The 19,123-nt window shown below is 38.0% G+C and overlaps 1 protein-coding gene and 1 non-coding gene across 3 annotated transcripts; one reads left to right on the top strand and one right to left on the bottom strand.

The window, feature by feature from the left end:
- Nucleotides 1-427: 427 nt before the first annotated feature.
- Nucleotides 428-19,070, bottom strand: LOC111328658 (sodium channel and clathrin linker 1). Of its 2 annotated transcripts, none has more exons than XM_022933135.2 (25): nt 18,807-19,070; nt 17,161-17,231; nt 16,452-16,489; nt 15,817-15,889; nt 15,532-15,587; nt 15,292-15,415; nt 14,718-14,789; nt 14,562-14,612; nt 13,740-13,805; nt 12,606-12,676; nt 11,672-11,762; nt 11,396-11,490; nt 10,403-10,489; nt 10,149-10,239; nt 9,754-9,852; nt 8,316-8,387; nt 6,340-6,414; nt 5,985-6,133; nt 5,156-5,268; nt 4,814-4,893; nt 4,057-4,193; nt 3,179-3,238; nt 2,127-2,205; nt 1,671-1,766; nt 428-886 (listed from the first exon to the last, which is right to left on the bottom strand). In XM_022933135.2, exons 1-25 carry the CDS (start codon nt 18,856-18,858, stop codon nt 593-595), a joined length of 2,292 nt encoding a protein of 763 aa, XP_022788870.2. In that variant the 5' UTR covers nt 18,859-19,070; the 3' UTR covers nt 428-592. The 2 variants fall into 2 exon arrangements, with proteins under 2 accessions (XP_022788870.2, XP_022788869.2); XM_022933134.2 differs by having other exon boundaries at nt 11,396-11,493.
- Nucleotides 3,417-3,498, top strand: Trnas-gcu (transfer RNA serine (anticodon GCU)). Its single transcript has one exon. It is a non-coding gene; the product is annotated as a tRNA-Ser (tRNA).
- Nucleotides 19,071-19,123: the final 53 nt, after the last annotated feature.

The following is a 19,123-nucleotide window of genomic DNA, read 5'->3' on the forward strand; positions in this document are numbered from 1 at the left end:
GAAACCAAGAAGATGTCTTGCATTAGCTCTAAAAAGTGGAGAGTTAGGTTAGTTTATTGTTTGTGGTATCCTCTTAGAAAAAAAAAAAAAAAAAAAAAATCCTCATTTTCAGGTATGTGGGATGCATTACTTTTGAAGACACTAGAGGTAATATTTAATCGCATTGTGGTAAAATATCTGGCTCTCTGAAATCGTAGATGAAAACCGTTGTTTATAAAACCCAGGCTCTATTAAACTAGGAAAATCCTTGTCTATAAGTGGCAATGCAAGTGGCGATACTCGATTAGTTTCAGAATTGTATCTGATTGATCGAGAAAGTGGCGCGAGTTTTCTTAACCAATCACACATCGAAGTTAAGAAAAACCAATGCAATCCCAAAGTAGTTTGGACACTAAACTGGAAATTAATCTTGATGTGACCAAAATGCTATCAGTTCACAAACTCATTCACCGCAAGAGCCATGGACACGTTGCACATGTAGTCTTTTCTGAACGAAAGAGACCAAATACTTCAAAAGGAGCTTTGGAGGAGAATCTTTGAAGGGGAATCTTCATGTCAAACAAAACAAAAAAAAAATTATTTTCCAGCAACATCAAAGTATAACTCTGTCTCTTGATATTCCGTTGTAACTTGTTCTGGATCCAATACCGTCGAGTTCTCGTAAATACCCGTCATCCCTTGGAGACATCAGGTCCAAACGAACTGCTGGCTCATGAGCAGAAGCCCCAGTGTTTGCAGTGTTTAACAAGTCCGAGAGTCTTTGAGGAGGTTCCCGGATTCTATTGTACCCAGGCCGACTCTTTTCCAATTTGAGTCTCTCGAATTCGCGGTTGAGGAGTTTTCTTTCGTGTAAAAGTTGTCTTTCACGATTCAAAAGTGTAGTTACCTAAGAAAAATCAATAAAAAATGGTGGGTGCCTGATCCCTGAAATGTAAAACCACTGAGACAAAAAGTCAATTTATCAAAAAAAAAGAGAAACCTCAGATCAAGTAAAGAAACAATTCTTGCAAACAAGCACGCATTTAGTTGTGGAACAAACCATACGTAAGATGTTTTCGTCTTGTCGTAAGCGTGACAAACCAAGCATAAGAGCAGCCAATCAGAACGAAGGAAACCATAGCAAAGAGCGGATGAAAAAAACAACGTAGATTAATTTAAACTGCTCAAAGCGCGGGAAAACGCGAGTAAGGTTGTTGCGATTAGCTTTCTTTGAGAACCCGATTGGTTGAAATTGGACGGAAGTTTGTACACAAAACACACAGTGCTGAGAGGTAAAATCAATGAAATCCTTACAAATCGGTCAAAAAACGTACTTAAAATTGTGTGATAATAAGGGCCTGATTACATGAGCCGGGCTGGCCCTGTTAGCCGGGCTGATTTCTTTTGTTTTGGTGTTCGCCAAAGCGTGAAAACAAAAGAAATCAGCCCGGCTAACCGGGCCACCTCGGCTCATGTAATCAGGCCCTAATTTGAATGACTCAAGACTCAAGTGACATGGAAGTGAGCTGTTTCTTTGGTTCATTACAATTGGCCAAGGACAATGGCAAAAAGAAACCAACCAAATATATAAAAACAAAAACGAGAACGAAAACAAACAGAAAAGACACATTTAAAGGTTCTGCATGATCGAACAGGATGGAGGACTACCTGTCAACATGCCAGCATCATACCTGAGAGCTAGCCGCATCTGCTCTTGTTTCGGCATCAACGACCATACTTTGAAGTTTCTCATGAGAAAGCTTTGATGACGAAAGCTTGGACTCCAACTGCAAAGAGGATGTATGGAATAAAGAAAGTTGGCGAAAACTCCCTAGACAGCTAGAACGGAACTTCTTCCTTCCGAGACTTCCATTCGTGGAACAAATCTAACCTTTCAATCTGTCGCCATTATTAAGGAAACTCTCTCATTTAGGAGACCATTTTTCTTCTCCCAATGTTGTCCCATCAACGGAAATTTCACCGTATGAGAGACCATAAACAGCAGAAAATGTTTGGACGCAAATTTCGACGGAAAGGCAAATAAAACAGATTTTGGCACGCACTCATATTACTTCAGACACAAACAATAACTAAATGTATGTCCAATATTAAGAACAGAAATCGTTGTGGTTATTGGGGAATCGTACCTCTTCTCTTGCCTGCCTCTCCTCGTGTAACTGGCTGTTCAGTTCATCATTCCTTCGCTTCTGCTTGTTAATCTCTTGTCTAATAGAAGGAGAAGGTAAAACAATAATGTGAACAAACGTGGCTAAGAGGCGATTCATTGTGTTTGAGACTTTTGTTCTCTTTTCTCCTTTTTTCATCTATTCTCACTTCAATGAAAGTTGTTCTGCTAGAGACTGCTACTTGACAGGCGTTAACGCTAATTCAGCCCAGATTATTAGGTGTAAAAGCGTAAGTTAGGGCTAACATTTTTGGAGTTTTACCCCTTAAATTACAAGAAGGGAATACAGTCGAACCCGTATTAAGCGATCACCCACGGGAAATGGAATGCAAGGTTCCACAGAATAGGGGTATTATGAAAAACGCCTCTTAGCGCCTCTTTATGCCATAATTGACCAATTCATGAACAGAATCTCGCTTACTTTGATTTTGGGTGAGAAACGTGGATTGAAAAGTACTTGAAAGATCATACTTCATCTGAGTGGTTTGATTTTGGGAGAGAAACATGAATTAAAAATTATCTGAGTGGTTTGGTTGTAAGTGACTGTTCAATAGAGCTGAAAGACAATATAAACAGGCCGTTGGGACTTAAAAAAGAATGACCGCGACCACTAAATAGAGGTAAAAAAATTACAGTGATTAAGGCGAAACAAATTCAGGACTTTGATGACTGACCGTTTAATAAAGGGTGACTGCTTAGTACCGCGTCGCTTAATACAGGTTCGACTGCATGACTGTTTGCAAAGCAAGGGAGATTTGAAAAAAATTTAACTGAACCATATTTTTTTCCTTCGAAGTTCCCGGCAATCCGAGTAATTTTCAACCTAGCAATGTTTACACTGAATGAAAATGATTGTACAGAAGTACAAGTTACTTTGGAAACCTGAAGTATGTTTTTGAATAAGCGCTATAGACTTGGAATATGGACAACACAAAGCCAACTGTTATAAGAAACGCTTAGTTAGATTTTTGTTCCTCTCCAAAGTATGATCAAGTAACGAAAATCAAAACTTACCTTAACTCATTTACTGTTTGCTCGAATTTCTGTGTTACTGCTTTAGATTCTTCTTTCCACCTGGCAGACAAAAGAGAACGACTTTTATTGTACACCTAACATCTTCACAACAACGCCAGGTGAGTAGCCATGGAGATGTGAGAGACTGATAAAATATGTTCCTGATTAAGAACGAAATTCTCCTACCAAGAACAATAAGTGATCTATATGCATTATTAAGTTGCATTCAATACGAATAGACGAGGTGGCCGAGTGGTTAAGGCGTTGGACTGCTAATCGAATGTGCTCTGCACGCGTGGGTTCGAATCCCATTCTCGTCGAGAAGACTCCTCATTTTTTAAAACTTAAACTAAACCTTAATCTTGCTTAAAAGCTGATAGATTAAATACAGGAAAAATGCCTGTCGTCTTAAAGCATCATTCCAATTAAGTTGACCTTACATTACAGCACAAGTCAGAAATAACATGCTTCACTAACAAACAGTTTTCAATTTCCTGTCACTGTTTTATTTTCTTAAGCCAAGTTCAATCTAGACATGGCTTGGCGATGTGAAAAGGTTATCAAAAAGGGAAAAATGAATTTTTATATCACATTAAAAAAAAAGTTATACTTCAGACAGGACTGCCGACTAAACTGAATTCTCTCATCCACATTTTTATAGTGCAACGCTTTGTGCATCCCCATTCACACTGGAGATATTTTACTGTAACTACGGCAATCAACAATATGTTATGGGAAATGGGTACCTGTGACATGCGCCATAAACCTTACGTTAATGACACGGGAGAGGGGAAGTTGAGGTGCTGCCAGCAATGGCTGACAAGGATCCCATCCAGGGGTGGGAGTGGAGAAAAATTGAGTATATCTGTGTAACGTACTGTGCTCCGAGTTTTTGTTGTCCGTTCAGCATATCCCTGAGTTCATTCACTGACTGTCTGTTCATCTCCTCCACGTTTCGTAGCCGCGACTCAAACTCTCTTTCACGTTGCTCAAAGCGTTGGTTGAGCGATGAAACCTGAAAAATGATAGAGACTTCTGTGAAAAAGATACAGCGCAGAAAAACTCTCTACAGCCAAAAGATTAAGAACAATAAAGGGCACCGGACAACATCAACTGAATCATTTTCTATAAAAAGGAAAATTGAACGAGCCTTTTCGACTAGCAACGACTTTGACACAATTTCGCCACCATTCAGAACTACCAAAGACTTTCGATTGGTCGACTATAACAATGTGAAAACGTCACAGAAACAGACGTCTGTCCATCCCTTTTTATTTGTTTGGTTATTTTTTTTGATAGTAGTGCGAAGAATCACAAAGTGGGAAAGAGACTGTGAAACAGGCGAAAAGAAAAAACCAATGAATAGAAAAATAAAAAACGTTCGTCCAGATTCTCTTGCTCCCCTCCCACTCCGTGGGGTTCACGTTCTTTAACACCCCCCCTTCCCATCTTATTTCGCTCGCGCTCTCAACGATACCCCAAGAGAAAACACTAGTTCTGTGGACAGAATACAGGAATGGCGGAAATTATTCAAGAATTGTATTTTACTGTAAAGGACAGCTTTCAATTTATATTAAACTGCATAGATCCTGCATTAAGTTACGAGAGGGGTAACAAAAACTTTTTACGGAATACCTCCAAAGTGCACTGATGTTCGGCGGCCTCTTTCGCTTGTTTAGCTTGGAGAAGTTCCCGTTTTTGCTTGTCTATTTCACCTGATAGACAAAAGATATGGAGTTTATGGGAAAATGTTCTTTAATCCTCAAAACACGACGTCGTATAATCAATTTTTTTCCTCTTCAAATTATTCTACAAATTAAAATAAATTTATTCGTAATCGCCATTAAGCCGGTAACATAGTCCAATATGCTTGGGGGGAGGGTGAGGAGACACAAGAAGGGGGGAGAGGAATTGGAAGGGACAAGCGCAAAGACAATTAGTTAAATTTGGGTGCAACATAGCAAAAAAATACTTCACCTATCAGTTGAAGTCTATTGTCGGATATCTCTTCATTTTCTTCTTCCAGTTGTTTCATTCTTCTTTTAAGTTCGCCAATTTCGGAGACACCCTGAGATTTTTCCTGTTCGTGTCTATAGGCAAAAGGTATAAAAAAGGGGTTTGAACTTAGCGAAGCCGTTAAAAACAAACTCAAGATAGCCGAGAGTGCGAAAACTGAGAGCTCTAAAAGATTCATAACTAGGAAAAGATGGAAAAAATTGAAAAGGTGAAGGAATACAACTCATCTTCTCGGGAGTAGTTGTTTGAAGCGCGGATAACACTTTTCAACAGATAAATCCCTATCTGAGGAATAAGTGTTAACACAACGTACTGCACTATCCATCGGATAAAGATTTATCCAGTTAACCGCCCTTGGAACAACCGGGACCAGATCACTGAAAAATCACCAAGCTGCAATATATTATTACTCCGTATAATCTTTATTATTAAAAACTGGATAATTGGATAACGCAATTCAAGACTTTTTATTGGCTTAGCCATTATGGTTTATGAGCCAATATACCATAATCTACAAATATGGTAAGCGTACGCGTCAGCTTAAAATTAAAAGGGAGCTAAAAAATTTAACAACAGTTAATAATTTAATTTAACGTTTTTAATAAAACAATCATTCCACTCGCGCTTGTTGGATATGAGATGACTATAGCTATCTATCATCTCATATCCAACGCGCGCTCGTGGAATTGTTAACTAGATTCGAATTCACGTCTGTCTGATTTATCACAAAAAACAACAATAACAACAAAAAAACAAATAAAACGACGTGAAGTATAATCACTGAATTTACTTCGTCTCTATCTTCCTAAGCGTGGAATTGAGGCTGTCTACTCTCCGTAAAGCCTCGTCCCGGGTTCTCTCGGCCAATCCAGTTCGTTTCTGCAGCTCTTCAAAAGTCATCCCAGCCCGCGCAATCTCAGACGGACCTTCTTGGTAGAGCTGCCAACAAAAAGTGTCATAACATTTGCAATCGTGAAAGTTGAGCGAAGAGAACTCTGTATATCTGGTTCACTCTTAACTCAAGGGGTTGGCCAACCCTGGCAAAAGGTTATTCAAGTGTTCTGCTATTCAAAGCAAATATCAGAATGTAGTTCCTTGAAATACAGTTTCCTGCTATAACAGAAAGAGCTTTGAGCAAAACTAACCTTTTCAAGTTCTTTTTCCACCGCAGCCTTCTCCCTGAGTGATCTCTCTAACTGAGCTTGTTTCTCAGCTCCCTCCTGGAGAGGTACAGACCATTACAATGTTATATGATATGGAAGACTTTGCAGGTTAGCGCTTCTAATTTTCCCGACTTGCTTCTGATCAGTAGACTACTTAAAGTGTTTGATACGAAATTGCCATGTCAGGTTTTTTTTTAGCTGATAAGGTGTCGTTTGGAGAAAAGGCAAAGTAAAAAAAACGACGTTAACATGTTTTAGAGGAATTTGAGTAGAAAGAATACCACTAGGGCAACGATAACGCGTGACATACGTTTACCGTGATTGTGTGACGACAGACCAAAAAGAATGTCACACAATTATATAAAACATTCCCCACGCAAATAAAATGGTATCCAATAAGGCATCTAAACTTGAGAATAAACTCTTGATATCATTTAAAAAAGAGAAAAAAATAATTGCATCGAGTTAAAATACAAAAGATCCATATTTAGCCGATAGTTATACGTTACTGTTCCTTGGCATGCAACTACTTCAAGCGACAGCCGATCACAGCCAGAGCTTATTCATCAAATTACCCGGTAAAGAATGGCACTTTCAGGCAGAAAATAATCTGTAATTGAAATCTGAGCATTCTACAAGTGTCATAACGATAGTAAGAGGGTAGAAAAACTGAAGCGATTTGTCAAAACCAACGAACGAATGTTTATAGGCGTATTATGCAAATAACTTGACAACGCGTCCGGAAAGAAAAGGAATGGAAAACGATGAAAATTGTCTACACATCAAAACCGAAAACGAATTTTGATCATAACATAATAAAAGAACAAAGAGCATTCACGAAAATGCCACAGAAAACTACAGCTGCGCGATCACTCAAAACACCGGAGTACACTCGTGAAATAGTAACTAACCAAAAATCCTCCAAAATTCAACAGAATATTAGATATTTTAAGAACAAAAGCGCTGAATTACCGGATAATATTCAAAGATCCACTTCTTATCTCTTGCGCGGACCGGAGAAGTTTCCATATCGCCAAAAGAATGGTCTAAAAGCGGTTAGTCGTTCTCCATTTTATACCTAAAGCGACTTTACCGCGTCCCTCGTGAAATGTCAATTAAAGGCTTTCAAATGCGAGTGGCATGTTTGATGTCATCGGCAAATTAACTGGCTTATATATTAGCCCGCACAGATTAGTAGAATTTTCCGGGAACGTTTTAGAATTCTTTACACATGATAATAAAAATTCTTAAAGTATAAAGAAAATAAAGAAGATAATTGAAGTAGATTTATACCTGGACAAGAAATTGCATTACTGAGAAATGACCCTTTGTTGTCGGCCACAACAGTGATATCGCGTAAATCAACTCCTAACGCTTGGGTGATTTCAAACAATGCAGCTTATTGTCACTGCGCTTTTCAGGGGATGAAGAGTGTACAAAGCAGGGAGGGACTATTTTATTGCCCTGTTGGGTGCTAGTGGTAAATACAAATCGCGCAATTTTGTGAAACAACTTTTCAAGCTAGTACCACTCATAGAAAACCACACGACAAAAAATTTAACTTCCCTTTCGATATTTCGTCCACCTGTACACCCTCAAGCGGCGAGGTTTATCAAAACCCGTTCACCAAAGTAAAAGTAGTCTATTTGAATAGCCTGCAGAGCAGTCGTGATTTTAGCGAGTGAGAGCTCAGTACTTTCTGATGAAAATTATATTTTATTTTAACAGCAGCGGAAGGCTGGGGAGAGAAAGAAATTTCTACCAAGGGGGTGAGCGACGGTCAAAAGGAACGACAGGAGAGGGGTGGGGTATTAGAAATTTTCTTGTCTTTCCCGCCTCTTTCCTCCCAACCCGTCTTGTTAGACGCATAAAATGTTCATCTGAAGGATTGGAAGAGGTTCTTCACGTAATGCGACTCTTCGAACTCTCTTTATTTTGTACCATTAATTTTAACTCACCAATTCCAGAAAATGCATCTCCTCCATTAGCTTCTGGATATTTTTGTTGCACTGATTCCGGACAGAATCGACCTGGTAACAAAATCAAAGTCACATCAATATGTAACTCGACTACAACACAAGTACAGGTCCAATACTATCCAATGATACTTTCAACGTTGGGCAATTTCGACAACGCTGCACCTCTCAATATGCAGTGCGCTCATCAGCAGCAAGTTCTCTGCAGCTAACGTGGTATACACAGCATGCGTCTGAAAAGCTCACAAGTTTTCTTCGTCCCACCAATATAAAAAAAAAAAACGAATGTGTAACAAGAAGATGTTACTCAATTTTTCAAGAAAGTTGGAAATAGAAAAAAAAGATCTCCATGAGACAGAGCTGAATAACGTATACGCATGCGATAGGTTTTGCCGATGGATTTTGAGTTGTTTGCCTGGTAGATTTCGTATTCTGTTGCTTCGAGGCGTCGTTTTCCTTGCCGCTTTTCTTTTACAGAACAACTTCCAAAAACTTGGTACACCCCCTAAAAATTTTCAAATATTAATTTTCTCCTTAAAACTTCTGGAAATAGGAAAATGCCTTCGACGAAAACAGAGTTCCTCGGTTTTAAAAGTTAGCTCTTATTATTTTCTGCTAATTTCACTAAATTTTTAGACCCAGGACACTTGAGCCCGCGTTGTTGACCGCATACCCTATGACGTACCATTTCATTATTCAGCTCTCTCTCTCCACGAGGGATTGAACCTCAAATTTCTGAAGCTCTACCGCTGACCCACAGAAAACTCTAAGGTGAGTAACGCCATCAATAGCCCATTGCAGAAACGTGAGAGGACTGGGACGAGTTTCTTATATTGATTACATTGAAAATCTAAACATTTCAACTGAAATGTTAGTGAACGAAAAGCTACCAAGTCAAGTTTGAGAGTGTTCAGCGGAAAAGTGTCTTGCGAAAGTTGCAAAAATTCCATACAAACTCTTAAAATTTTTTGGCCTGTCTACCCAATCCATAAAAACTCTATTTTAGGTGATATTTGAAGAGCTGTCATTTTGCCATTTTCCTCCTCTAAATACTTCTATTCTTGCCTAAGATTCTCAAATTTAGTTGATCTTTCACTTGAATATCTTAGTTTTTCAAACAAATGGAAAACAACCACACTCTTTCTCAGTCCTCTCACGTTTCTGCAATGGGCTATGGACTCGTATGTGATAAGCTTCCCGTTTACTTCTTAAGGACTTAAGATCAGCAGCGACTCAAGAAATCGCGTTAATTTGAAAGGGTGGAAATATTGTTATTCAATAAAAAAAAATTTCTTTATTTTTTAAGTCACCATATTTTCTATTCTTTTCGCGTAATGTTTAACATACTTCTTCATTTGAAAATTGTGTATCAAAGCAAGAAAACAGGTAATATTTGAGATTCAGTCCTCCATACACTTACCTCTTCTCTTGTCCTTTTTCCAGCTTCTCTGAGAATCTTATTAATGACTTCTTGTAGCCTGCTTATTTCTTGTGTTTTCTGTTGCTCTCGGACAAGGGCCTGGGAACAAACCAAAAGGTTGATCTATTGCACGTGCAAAGTGAAAAAAAAAAAAAAAACAAACAAAAAAACAAACAAAAAAGCGTGCAGTATTTGCGCGTAGTTGTCGTCTTTCAGGAAACTAATTAAGGACACAAAAATTTCACTTCCGCAGTCTGTCGCAAATTCTCAAGCGGATTCCAATGTATTTCACCATCCAGTTCATCATTCATACAAAAAAACAATAAAAACCAAACCTCGATTTCGTCTTGTATTTTTTAAACCAGAGTTCTTTATAGTCTTCTTCTGTTACATACCTGGTCTCTCTCGAGTATAGCGTTTTCCACCATCTGCACACTGTCTTTGACGTGAGCAATAGCCTCAAACTCACGCTGTTCCTGATCAGAACTAACAAAGGAAAACAAAACAACAAAAAACAACGCACTCAGAATAAAGTTCGTTTGCGGTCGTCAAGTTCACTATGATAAGCACGAGCATGGTGCGTGTTTGTCACGTGTTCTGACTGTTTTCGAATCGCAGCCCGTCTCTCCCGACCCCCTTGCCCAGGTACCTTCTTTTCTGTAAAACTTCTAATCTTTCTTCTAGCTCAGTTTTCTCTGATCTGAGCCGTTCGAGTTCTTTGAGCGTCCCGGAGAGCCTACAAACAAAAAACATGAGAGTTACTGAAAAAAAAAAAAAAAAAAAACTGGAGACAACAAAGTCATTATTCGTTCGCAAAAAACAAAACAAAACAAAACAAAACATGGTTAGTTTGTAAAGCAAGGAAGAACTAGAAAGAAAGAAAGACATTGAAAACATCAACAGCCAGGGGGTGGACATGAAAGGAAAATTTTAGAAAGATACAGAGAAACAAGCAGTACGACGTAAACAAAATACCCGAGGTTCATTCTAGAAGAGCCAATTTCAATTGAGTGTTAGAACCAATAGGGAACCGCGTTTGCCTTAGTAGATTAAGCATTGTAATTGGTCTAGAAATCGGGCACCACTTTTACAACCAATCAGATAAAAAGACTTATGCCAATCACGACTTCGTCACTCGTGTTTTTCCCGCGCTCGACGCGGTCTTCTCTTTGCGCCATCTTTGGCTCCTCGCGGTATTTTCCTTAATTCTGATTGGCTGCTGTGAAAAGTGTCAATGGAAGCGCACATTAGTTTGAACGCCCATTGTTTAGGAGACAACGTTAGGACACATTATCATACTCAAAAATAAAAAAATGATCTAAGACACCTATACGGGTAATGTTGTAAAAGCCAAAATACTCTTAGAAGCCTTACATGTTTAGTGCACCATTCCTGGAGACATTTTCGGTGACGCGGTAAGTAAGAAAACGGGACAAATATTTGATGCGGTTCTCAGGCATAATAGTTGTGATTGGCATTGTTGTGACTATGACGTATTTAGACGTGTAATTGATGTACGCTGATTCGAAAGAAACGCGCTTTTAAGTTGCATTGTCCGTTTACACAATTAAATAAAGAAACCGGAAAAAGGACGAGCGGGCAAGAGAGAAAGAAAAGAATGCAAGGTAAAAAGATATATTACCTCGACTCCAGTGCAATAAGAGTGGTTTGTAGTTGTTCCATCCGAGTGTCGACCACAGGTAGGTCTTTATTACCCCCATCGCCTCTCTCTCTATCCTGCTAGAAGACAGGTTGGGTAACATCAAACTACTGCATTAAATACAAAATTAATCTGCAATGTCTTCGTTTCCCGCGTTTTGCGCGAGGAAGGAACGTGCGATCATGGCAGGCTCCGCTGAAATCCTCCAGCAAAGGACACCGTATTTTGAGTCAGGTTGATACGGTCCTGAATACTGACCCTCAATCTTATTTGTCCCTCCATTATCTCCTGCGTTCTGCGAAGTTCTTCATTCTGCGCTCTGGAGTTTTTCAACTCAGCTTTGCACCTCCTGTCACGGAAAAAAAAAGAGACGTGTCGTTGGGAAAGAGTCAATACTACTTCGCGAAATTAATTCTTCAATTGTTAGAACAATGTTGAATTAAGCGTCAGAAGTAATCCGAGACTGACATAGGATTGCACTGATTATTCTCCACTACGTTCTGTGATTGGTCAAGAAAATTCGCGCCACCCTCTCAATCAATAAGGTTTAAAACTGAAACCAACAGCGACCTAGTAGCTGGCGTTTTCCCGCTCTTTAGGCAGTGTGCTCGTTTTGAGTTCTCATTGGTTCATTGAGATATCTTCCTTGCTCTGCGCGGCTCTTGTGAGTTGTTTGGTGTTAGTTTAACGACATTCAACTGAAATACACTGTACGCTGTAAGTCACGAAATTTGTAAAAAAAATAGGATTAAATTTCATTATTTCACGATTCTAAATGAAGTCCGTAGTTTTCTTTTTTGTTTATATTTGCTAAACTTCATATGGAAGTAGAAGGTTCAATTTTCAGCCGTAAATTAATTCAGTGAGGCACACTGCTTCACCGTACGCTGTAGATGTGATCTACGAGAAAATACTGTTTTCTGCGAGACAGCTGTGACAACCGTAAGGACACTGACATTGCAGTCGGCGGTCAGTTTGATTGTAAAATAAATGTATGGTAGATTACTGAACTGGTCCGTTCAAAGTCTTCATAGATCGTTGTATAGTACTGGTGAACTTGAGACCTGTAAACTGGTGTGTGGATCGCAAAAATTCCGCAACACCTGAGAAAAATTTCAGTTTGACACTCAACGAATGAATTTCTTCCAACTGGATTTACAACTGAGAATCAGAGTAGTAATGCTGAACAAACCTGAGATCATTCCGTACTTCGTCTATTTCCTGATCTTGGGTCTGAGCTGTAGCGAGGAATTTTTCATGTTCCTAAAAATATGAAAACAGAGACAAAATTTCCGGATAAGAAGATAAGTTCTGCTGAGATTTTTCTAACTCACTTCTATATTTCTTAAATTTCACTAACTGAAGTGGAAATGACAGTTTGTTTGCCTGAAAATTTTTTGATATTTTAGGCCATGCAGTTACAGTGGCACTCATTAGCTAAAAGGCCACGCAAACATCAAATATTATGTTCTCGAACCATCTGGTTTCAATTTAATCGTGTGAGGAAAAGATATTCAAAATTTAAGATAAACGACCACTTACAAACTTTTATAAACAAAGACTAATTAACGTATATCTAACAATAAACTTGACAAAGATATGTTAATTTTTTTTTCTTAAGGATCAATGATTAATAATGAAAGAGAGTGGCGACGCTCTCAGTAAAAATAACAAGAAAAAAATGGTCGTTTACATAATCGTTCAACAATATTTTGAGAAAGCAGTTTTACTTTTCGGACTTCGTGCAGACTTGAATTTCCACTTTTTTCGAAATCAAATTCTGAATACCAAGGCAAATTTTCACACATTCGTAAAAGAGAAATAAAATTCTCGTTACAATTCAGTGCAATTTAATCTCTTTCAGTGCAATTGCAACCGGAAATTAAAACATAAATTAAAGACAAAGTCGTATTCTATACGTATTCTAATTGACCGATCACACGACACGTCTAAATCAACCACGAAGGTGATTTTATTCCCCGTTTGGAGTTAGCCGCCATTCACTGGTACTTCTAAACTAAAACGAAACAAGACAAGACAACAAAAACTTTGCTGCATTATATCGGCTTTGTTGATACAAGGTTTTAGTTCATGACGTTATAGTAAGCCTTATGACAGCCTTCACTGCGCAGGGGGGGAGGGAAAAATCCTAATGGTTAGGGAAAATAATTCAATAACCATCATAAACTAAAACAAATCATTTTGTCTAAGTATTAGAAATGATAGTGGAAATTGAGCCTGACTTCCTTGTGACCCAACCTTGTCGACACTCTCGGAACAAGATTGAAGAAGTCCCACCCCTCCCTACCTCTTAAAATATTCTCACCATTCTTAACTTTCTGTTTATAGACTGAAGTTCCTCAGCAAATTGCCTGGCTTTGTGAAGATCATTCTATAGGATTAAGAAAACAAGTTCAATGTGCATCCACAATGAAGCTTACACGTACAAAATTGTACACAAGCACAATAAACACAGTGCTGTTTAGGATGTAATATCACTGACATTGCACAGCAGCTGATGTTTCAGTGACGAATAATATCCCAAACCCAGCACAGGAAACAATTCGTAAAATTAAATAGACAAACTCCAAAGCACACAAAATAATGCTGCATTTAGGAAATGTTGCTAGGTGTCTTCTACAGGCAAGGACTGCCTAGCAATTACTAACTTTGGACTACTCTTTAATTCACTGTCAGTGCAAAACTACATTAAACTTGCAGGAAACTACAAAACAATAGCTTGATAAGTAGGATGTGACAAAAAAAAAAACCCCAACAAATTATGAACAAATAAATAAGGATAGCCTGACTACTACACAGATAAGGATAAAAAAAAATAATGAAACAATTTCAAATAATGGCCTTGAAAATTCAAGGTTGACCATTCAACTCCCATTAGATCTGTTTGTCAATTCTCCTCTCTTCCTGTTACACATTTCCTTGTAAATAAGTTAAGAATTTGGTGTTAGATGAGAATAACAAGCTCTAACTGATACGTTTTAGTATTCTCATTACCTGTTTGCTGGATAACGTAGATATATTATCGGGAGAAGTTTCATGTTAATCACTTCTGGGAGTTAAAAGGCTAATCTTCAAAATACACCTAACATGACATGAATCCTCTATAAGGAACTACACTGAAAGTTACCTGCAAGCTTGTCATAGCCCTTGTTCTTCCCTTCAATTCGCCATCTTTTTCCTGCAAGAGATAAAATTCATGCTGGCCTCTTTTTTTACCCAGTAACAAGAGAGAATTCATGTGTATAACTTTGAAATCTAAGATGGCAGAAGACACATTACTTACTCTTTCAATTTCCTGAAGCTTTTCCAGTTCACCACAAGCATTTTGCCACAATTCCACATAACTGTCTCTTTCCTTTGATCCAAAACAACCAACAAAGTTTGAACCTTGGTCAATAGTAGATCTTTTACTAAACTTGTCATCCCAATCTCTCTGCCTCCAAACTGTAAAGCCCTTTGCCTAAGACTAACAAATCCCTTATAGCCCCCTTCTACTAAGTTCCTCCCTACTATAACAGTAGTGCTGCAGTACAAAAATACTTTCATAGTGAAAAGCCTGCTCTACATGTAGTTTTTATTTTGAAAATGACAAGTTCTCAGCAAAAGAATTAAAATTTGTACACAGTCCTCATCAAATTTAAGCAACAATTCAGAGGAAAAATAATGACTCCCATTAAAACTCCAAGTAAGTTTTCAATAAGGTTCCCTCTCTAGGAAGTCCCATCCTTCTAATATTAGCTCCCTCTATAGGAAGCCCCATCTCTCTGGAAACCTTGAAACAGACCATGTACAGACTAGTTATTGTAACACTTGAGTTGGTCTCAATGGATTACTACCATGGCGGGAAAAATGATTACCTGTGAGAGTAGCTGAAGCTGATGTCGCATGTTCTCCATCACTTCCTTCTCAACACCACTACCTTCACCCTGATGCACCACATCCATTTGTGCCTCAATGCTTCTTCTTAATTCCTCGTGTAACCTTTTTTTTTTTTAAAAAGAGAAATGTACAGCAGATCAGGAATCAACATATAGATGTGCCATCAGACAATGTTGGCAAGGAGCAAAACGAAAACAAAATGAAAGGTAAGACCACACCTTGTGTTTTCTTGTACAACATGATCAGTCTTTTGCTTCAATGAAGACAATTCTTCCTAAAATCAAAAGCGAAAAACACATTAATTAACATAAACAGTTGAAATATATCTAACAAACATAAAATAGTGCTAGTTAATCCGGTGAAATATGCATTCATTAGGTAATTAACTTGAAACTGACCTAGAATGAGATAAAACAATGTTACAAATTTTGGAAAGTCTAAACAAATCTTTTATAATCAGGGTTTGGTGCCACAAAAATTGTTTCAAAGTGCTTCTGACTCACCTTGAGGAACAAGGCCTGCTCCTGTGAACTTTTGATGTTGTTATCATACTCTGCCAGAAGTGGGGATAAAATGCTGAAACAAACAGAAAATTTCAAATGTGCATCTGTAAGCCTTGACATATTTAAGTTGGCTATACTATTGGAAGTCATAAAAACTCAACTTTTCAAAGAAAGTCTCCATCATGACATGGTACTTAATATGCCATCAAGCAGGTAACAGTGGGTGGGGGAAGGGGTTGGGAACACTTTTGGTGGATGGGAGGGGAGGGTGGAGGAGGACAAAAAGAGAAAAGGTATTAATTAAAAGAATTATATAGAATTATGTCCAATAGATTTCTCAGACAACTATATTTAATTTAGGACAAATATGAGAAAAAGAAAAACAGATTGTGTTTAATGTGCAGAAATACATTAATGGCCATAAATAAAATAATGATAAAGGTATTACTGCTTGTCTCCTAATTTGGTCACTTCCAGATTATATCATAATGTTCTGACTACAAGAGACAAGTCTTGGTCAGGCTATGAGGACAGCTGGTGCAACATGTTATGATTCAAAGCATTACATGAATACACAAGATAGAAATAGGAAACAAGCTGACTCTTTCATTCTTGAGATCAAAACAAACCCTAACCTGGAATTTGTAATCCATGGAGGAAGAGGTTCTGCTCCCTTAAGGAAAGAAAAAAAAAAAAAAAAATTTAAGAATAAAAATAATGATAATACTATAATTATCACATTGCAATCTCATATGTTGTAACAAAGTGTTGAAAAGTAAAATAATTTGATTTTTTGGATAGCTAATACCTCATTCAGATGTCCAATCCATTCTCTAATTAACAGAAACTAAGAGCAAGGAATACATACTTAATATGATTCTATTATAAAATTCTGATTTTATAAACTTCATCGGACAAAGAAATCGGTTTAACTATTTATAAGAGGGATCCAAAACTGGGACGGTGTAAATATATCTTATTAACCAAGCGCGAGGGCCGCACTGGGAGAATATCGGCCTGAGGTCCGTACAAAAAAGACCGAAGGCCGATATTCTTCCAGTACGGTCCCGAGCAAGCTTGGTTAATAAGAGATTTATTATACGACTGAAGTTCAAAGGGACACAAGTGCGGTATCATTCGGAACCATTCAGGACAGTGCCCAGTCCAATACTTAGGGAATATTGGACTGACAATGTAGCATTTTGATTGGTTGATTTTAGTTATTGGCCTCTGACTGCCCAAGTCATGTAATAAAAGCACTTTAGTAGTTGACCAGAAAAAAACAAACAGCATTTATTGGAGAGATCAGGAGTCTTCTGTGTGAGGGATTCTAATAAACTTTACCGTTACGTCTGGTTCTTTAACAGGCAGATATTTCTTTTGATATTCCTCTAGTACAGCATTTAGTCTCCTCACTAAAAGATAAGTGAACAATACTTAATCAATGTTTGGTTGTCTAGTTACAGACTTGTTCATTAATAAGTGAACATTTTAAAGTGACTTCCTTGTCGACAGGAAGTAATTTATCCTAATTCTTATGGTTGCAATTGGTACATACTGGTCTTTTCTTTTGATGAGTGGAAACAGGTGAAAAAGCAAGTGTGCAAAAGAAAAAAGCAGGAGTTAGGAAAAGCAGTCATTTCCCTGACAAATGCAACTTTCATTGGGTTGATTACCCACTCTTTTACTAGTCTTCACTGACTAACTGCATGGAACAAGCCAAGTTGCAACTGGGCCCTGGAGCCACTTGAGCTTTGGACTTAGCAAAGGAATGGCTCCTTGGAGAGCCTGTGGCTGTGTGGTGACTTAACATGCCTCTCAATTGAAAGATCTGCATTTCAAAGCCCTTGGACAAGGACAAGGTCCTTTAACCTTTTAACTCCAAGAAGTGATTAGCATGTGACTTCTCCCTTTGCTATCCCTACATTATCCTGCAAACAGGTAATGAGAATGCTCAGACTTATCAGATAGCAGTTGATATCTTGATGTAACACCGAATTCTCCTCACTGAATTACAAGGAAATGTGTAACAGTTAGAGGGGAGAATTAACAATTAGATATTATAATTGGGGGTTGAAGGGCTGACTGCAGTCACACTGTGCTTCTCCATAATCAACAGAATAAACAAATACCAGCAAATTGTTATGGCACATCGATGAAATGACAACCACTAACCCAACCATGAAATGATATTCCCTAAATGGCAAGGGAATAATGATAGAACCATGATACAACTGAAACAGGAACAAGCTGTGAAATTAGGGGACTTCTGCCCCACAAGGTGACCCTACCTTTTGTGGTTGACAAAAATGATGAAGAAATTATTTTCTTCATTACTTTGTGTATATATGTCATATCATGCATGACAAAAACATAATGGTTGGAATAACCATTTGAATTTGTGTTGATTTAATCATTAAGTTAACAGCCTGACTGTATCTCTGACAGAATGACGACATTTGCGTTCTGTACAGCATCCTGTTTATAGTCATCCTGTATAGCATCCAGCTTTTTTTCGATTGATTGATACTTACTTACATATATAAACAGTTTAAGGTTAATTTATTTCTGTACACTGTATTTCCAGTAAGTGTGAAGCTTGTTTACAGTCTAACTGAACTATTGCTGCATGCTTCTGCTCTAAATTTTCAGGGCAGTAATTAGGGTAGACACGTAATTACCCTTTGATAACCATAATAAACTTATCTGCCCTGGTATATCCTGATATCAGCAGTTTTTGAAAGCTCTCTATCATAAAGCAACAAGCAGATGTAATTGTCATTAATTCTGGAAAATTTTGATTCGGGTTTCTCCAGAACTTGAAGGCACCCTTAGGCTAATTATGGTCGTTTTATATCGCAGAGGGACATTTAAAATTAAAAATCTAAACATCAACAGGTGGTCTACTGAAAGTTCAGTCATGCATCCTCCCAAGTATACGCCAACCATTCATACTGTCCTCGTTTATCTGAATAAACAATTATGTGTACCTTGATCTTGTAGAAATTTGATGTAATCTTCATCGCGTACTGTAGAACTCATAGCGACGTGAAGGTCAAGGTCGGAAGAATACAATTAGATTCTCAAAACGTTTGGCTAAAAGCCTCTAAAAACTCTTACAGTGGAGGCCATATTCATTCCCAGTGCAGCTGTTGTCAAAATCACAAGATCTCTTCAAAGCGATCAAAAATATGCGACCAAACTTTGTAGTAAACATAAAATATCCATTAAGCTAGAAAGACGCCATTTTCGTTGGTAGGTTAATCCTCTATCAACCAATCAAAACTGATAACATGAGTAAGAGCTC

Source organism: Stylophora pistillata, chromosome 9 (assembly GCF_964205215.1).
Source record: "Stylophora pistillata chromosome 9, jaStyPist1.2, whole genome shotgun sequence".
Lineage (NCBI taxonomy): Eukaryota > Metazoa > Cnidaria > Anthozoa > Scleractinia > Pocilloporidae > Stylophora > Stylophora pistillata.

Coding starts and splice junctions, on each gene's coding strand:
- LOC111328658 (XM_022933134.2), bottom strand. CDS start 18,858: ATGAGTTCTACAGTACGCGATGAAGATTACATCAAATTTCTACAAGAT. Junction 17,232..18,806: donor CAAATTTCTACAAGATCAAG/GTACACATAATT, acceptor CTTATCTTTTAG/TGAGGAGACTAAATGCTGTA. Junction 13,806..14,561: donor GGGCTATGACAAGCTTGCAG/GTAACTTTCAGT, acceptor TTAATCCTATAG/AATGATCTTCACAAAGCCAG.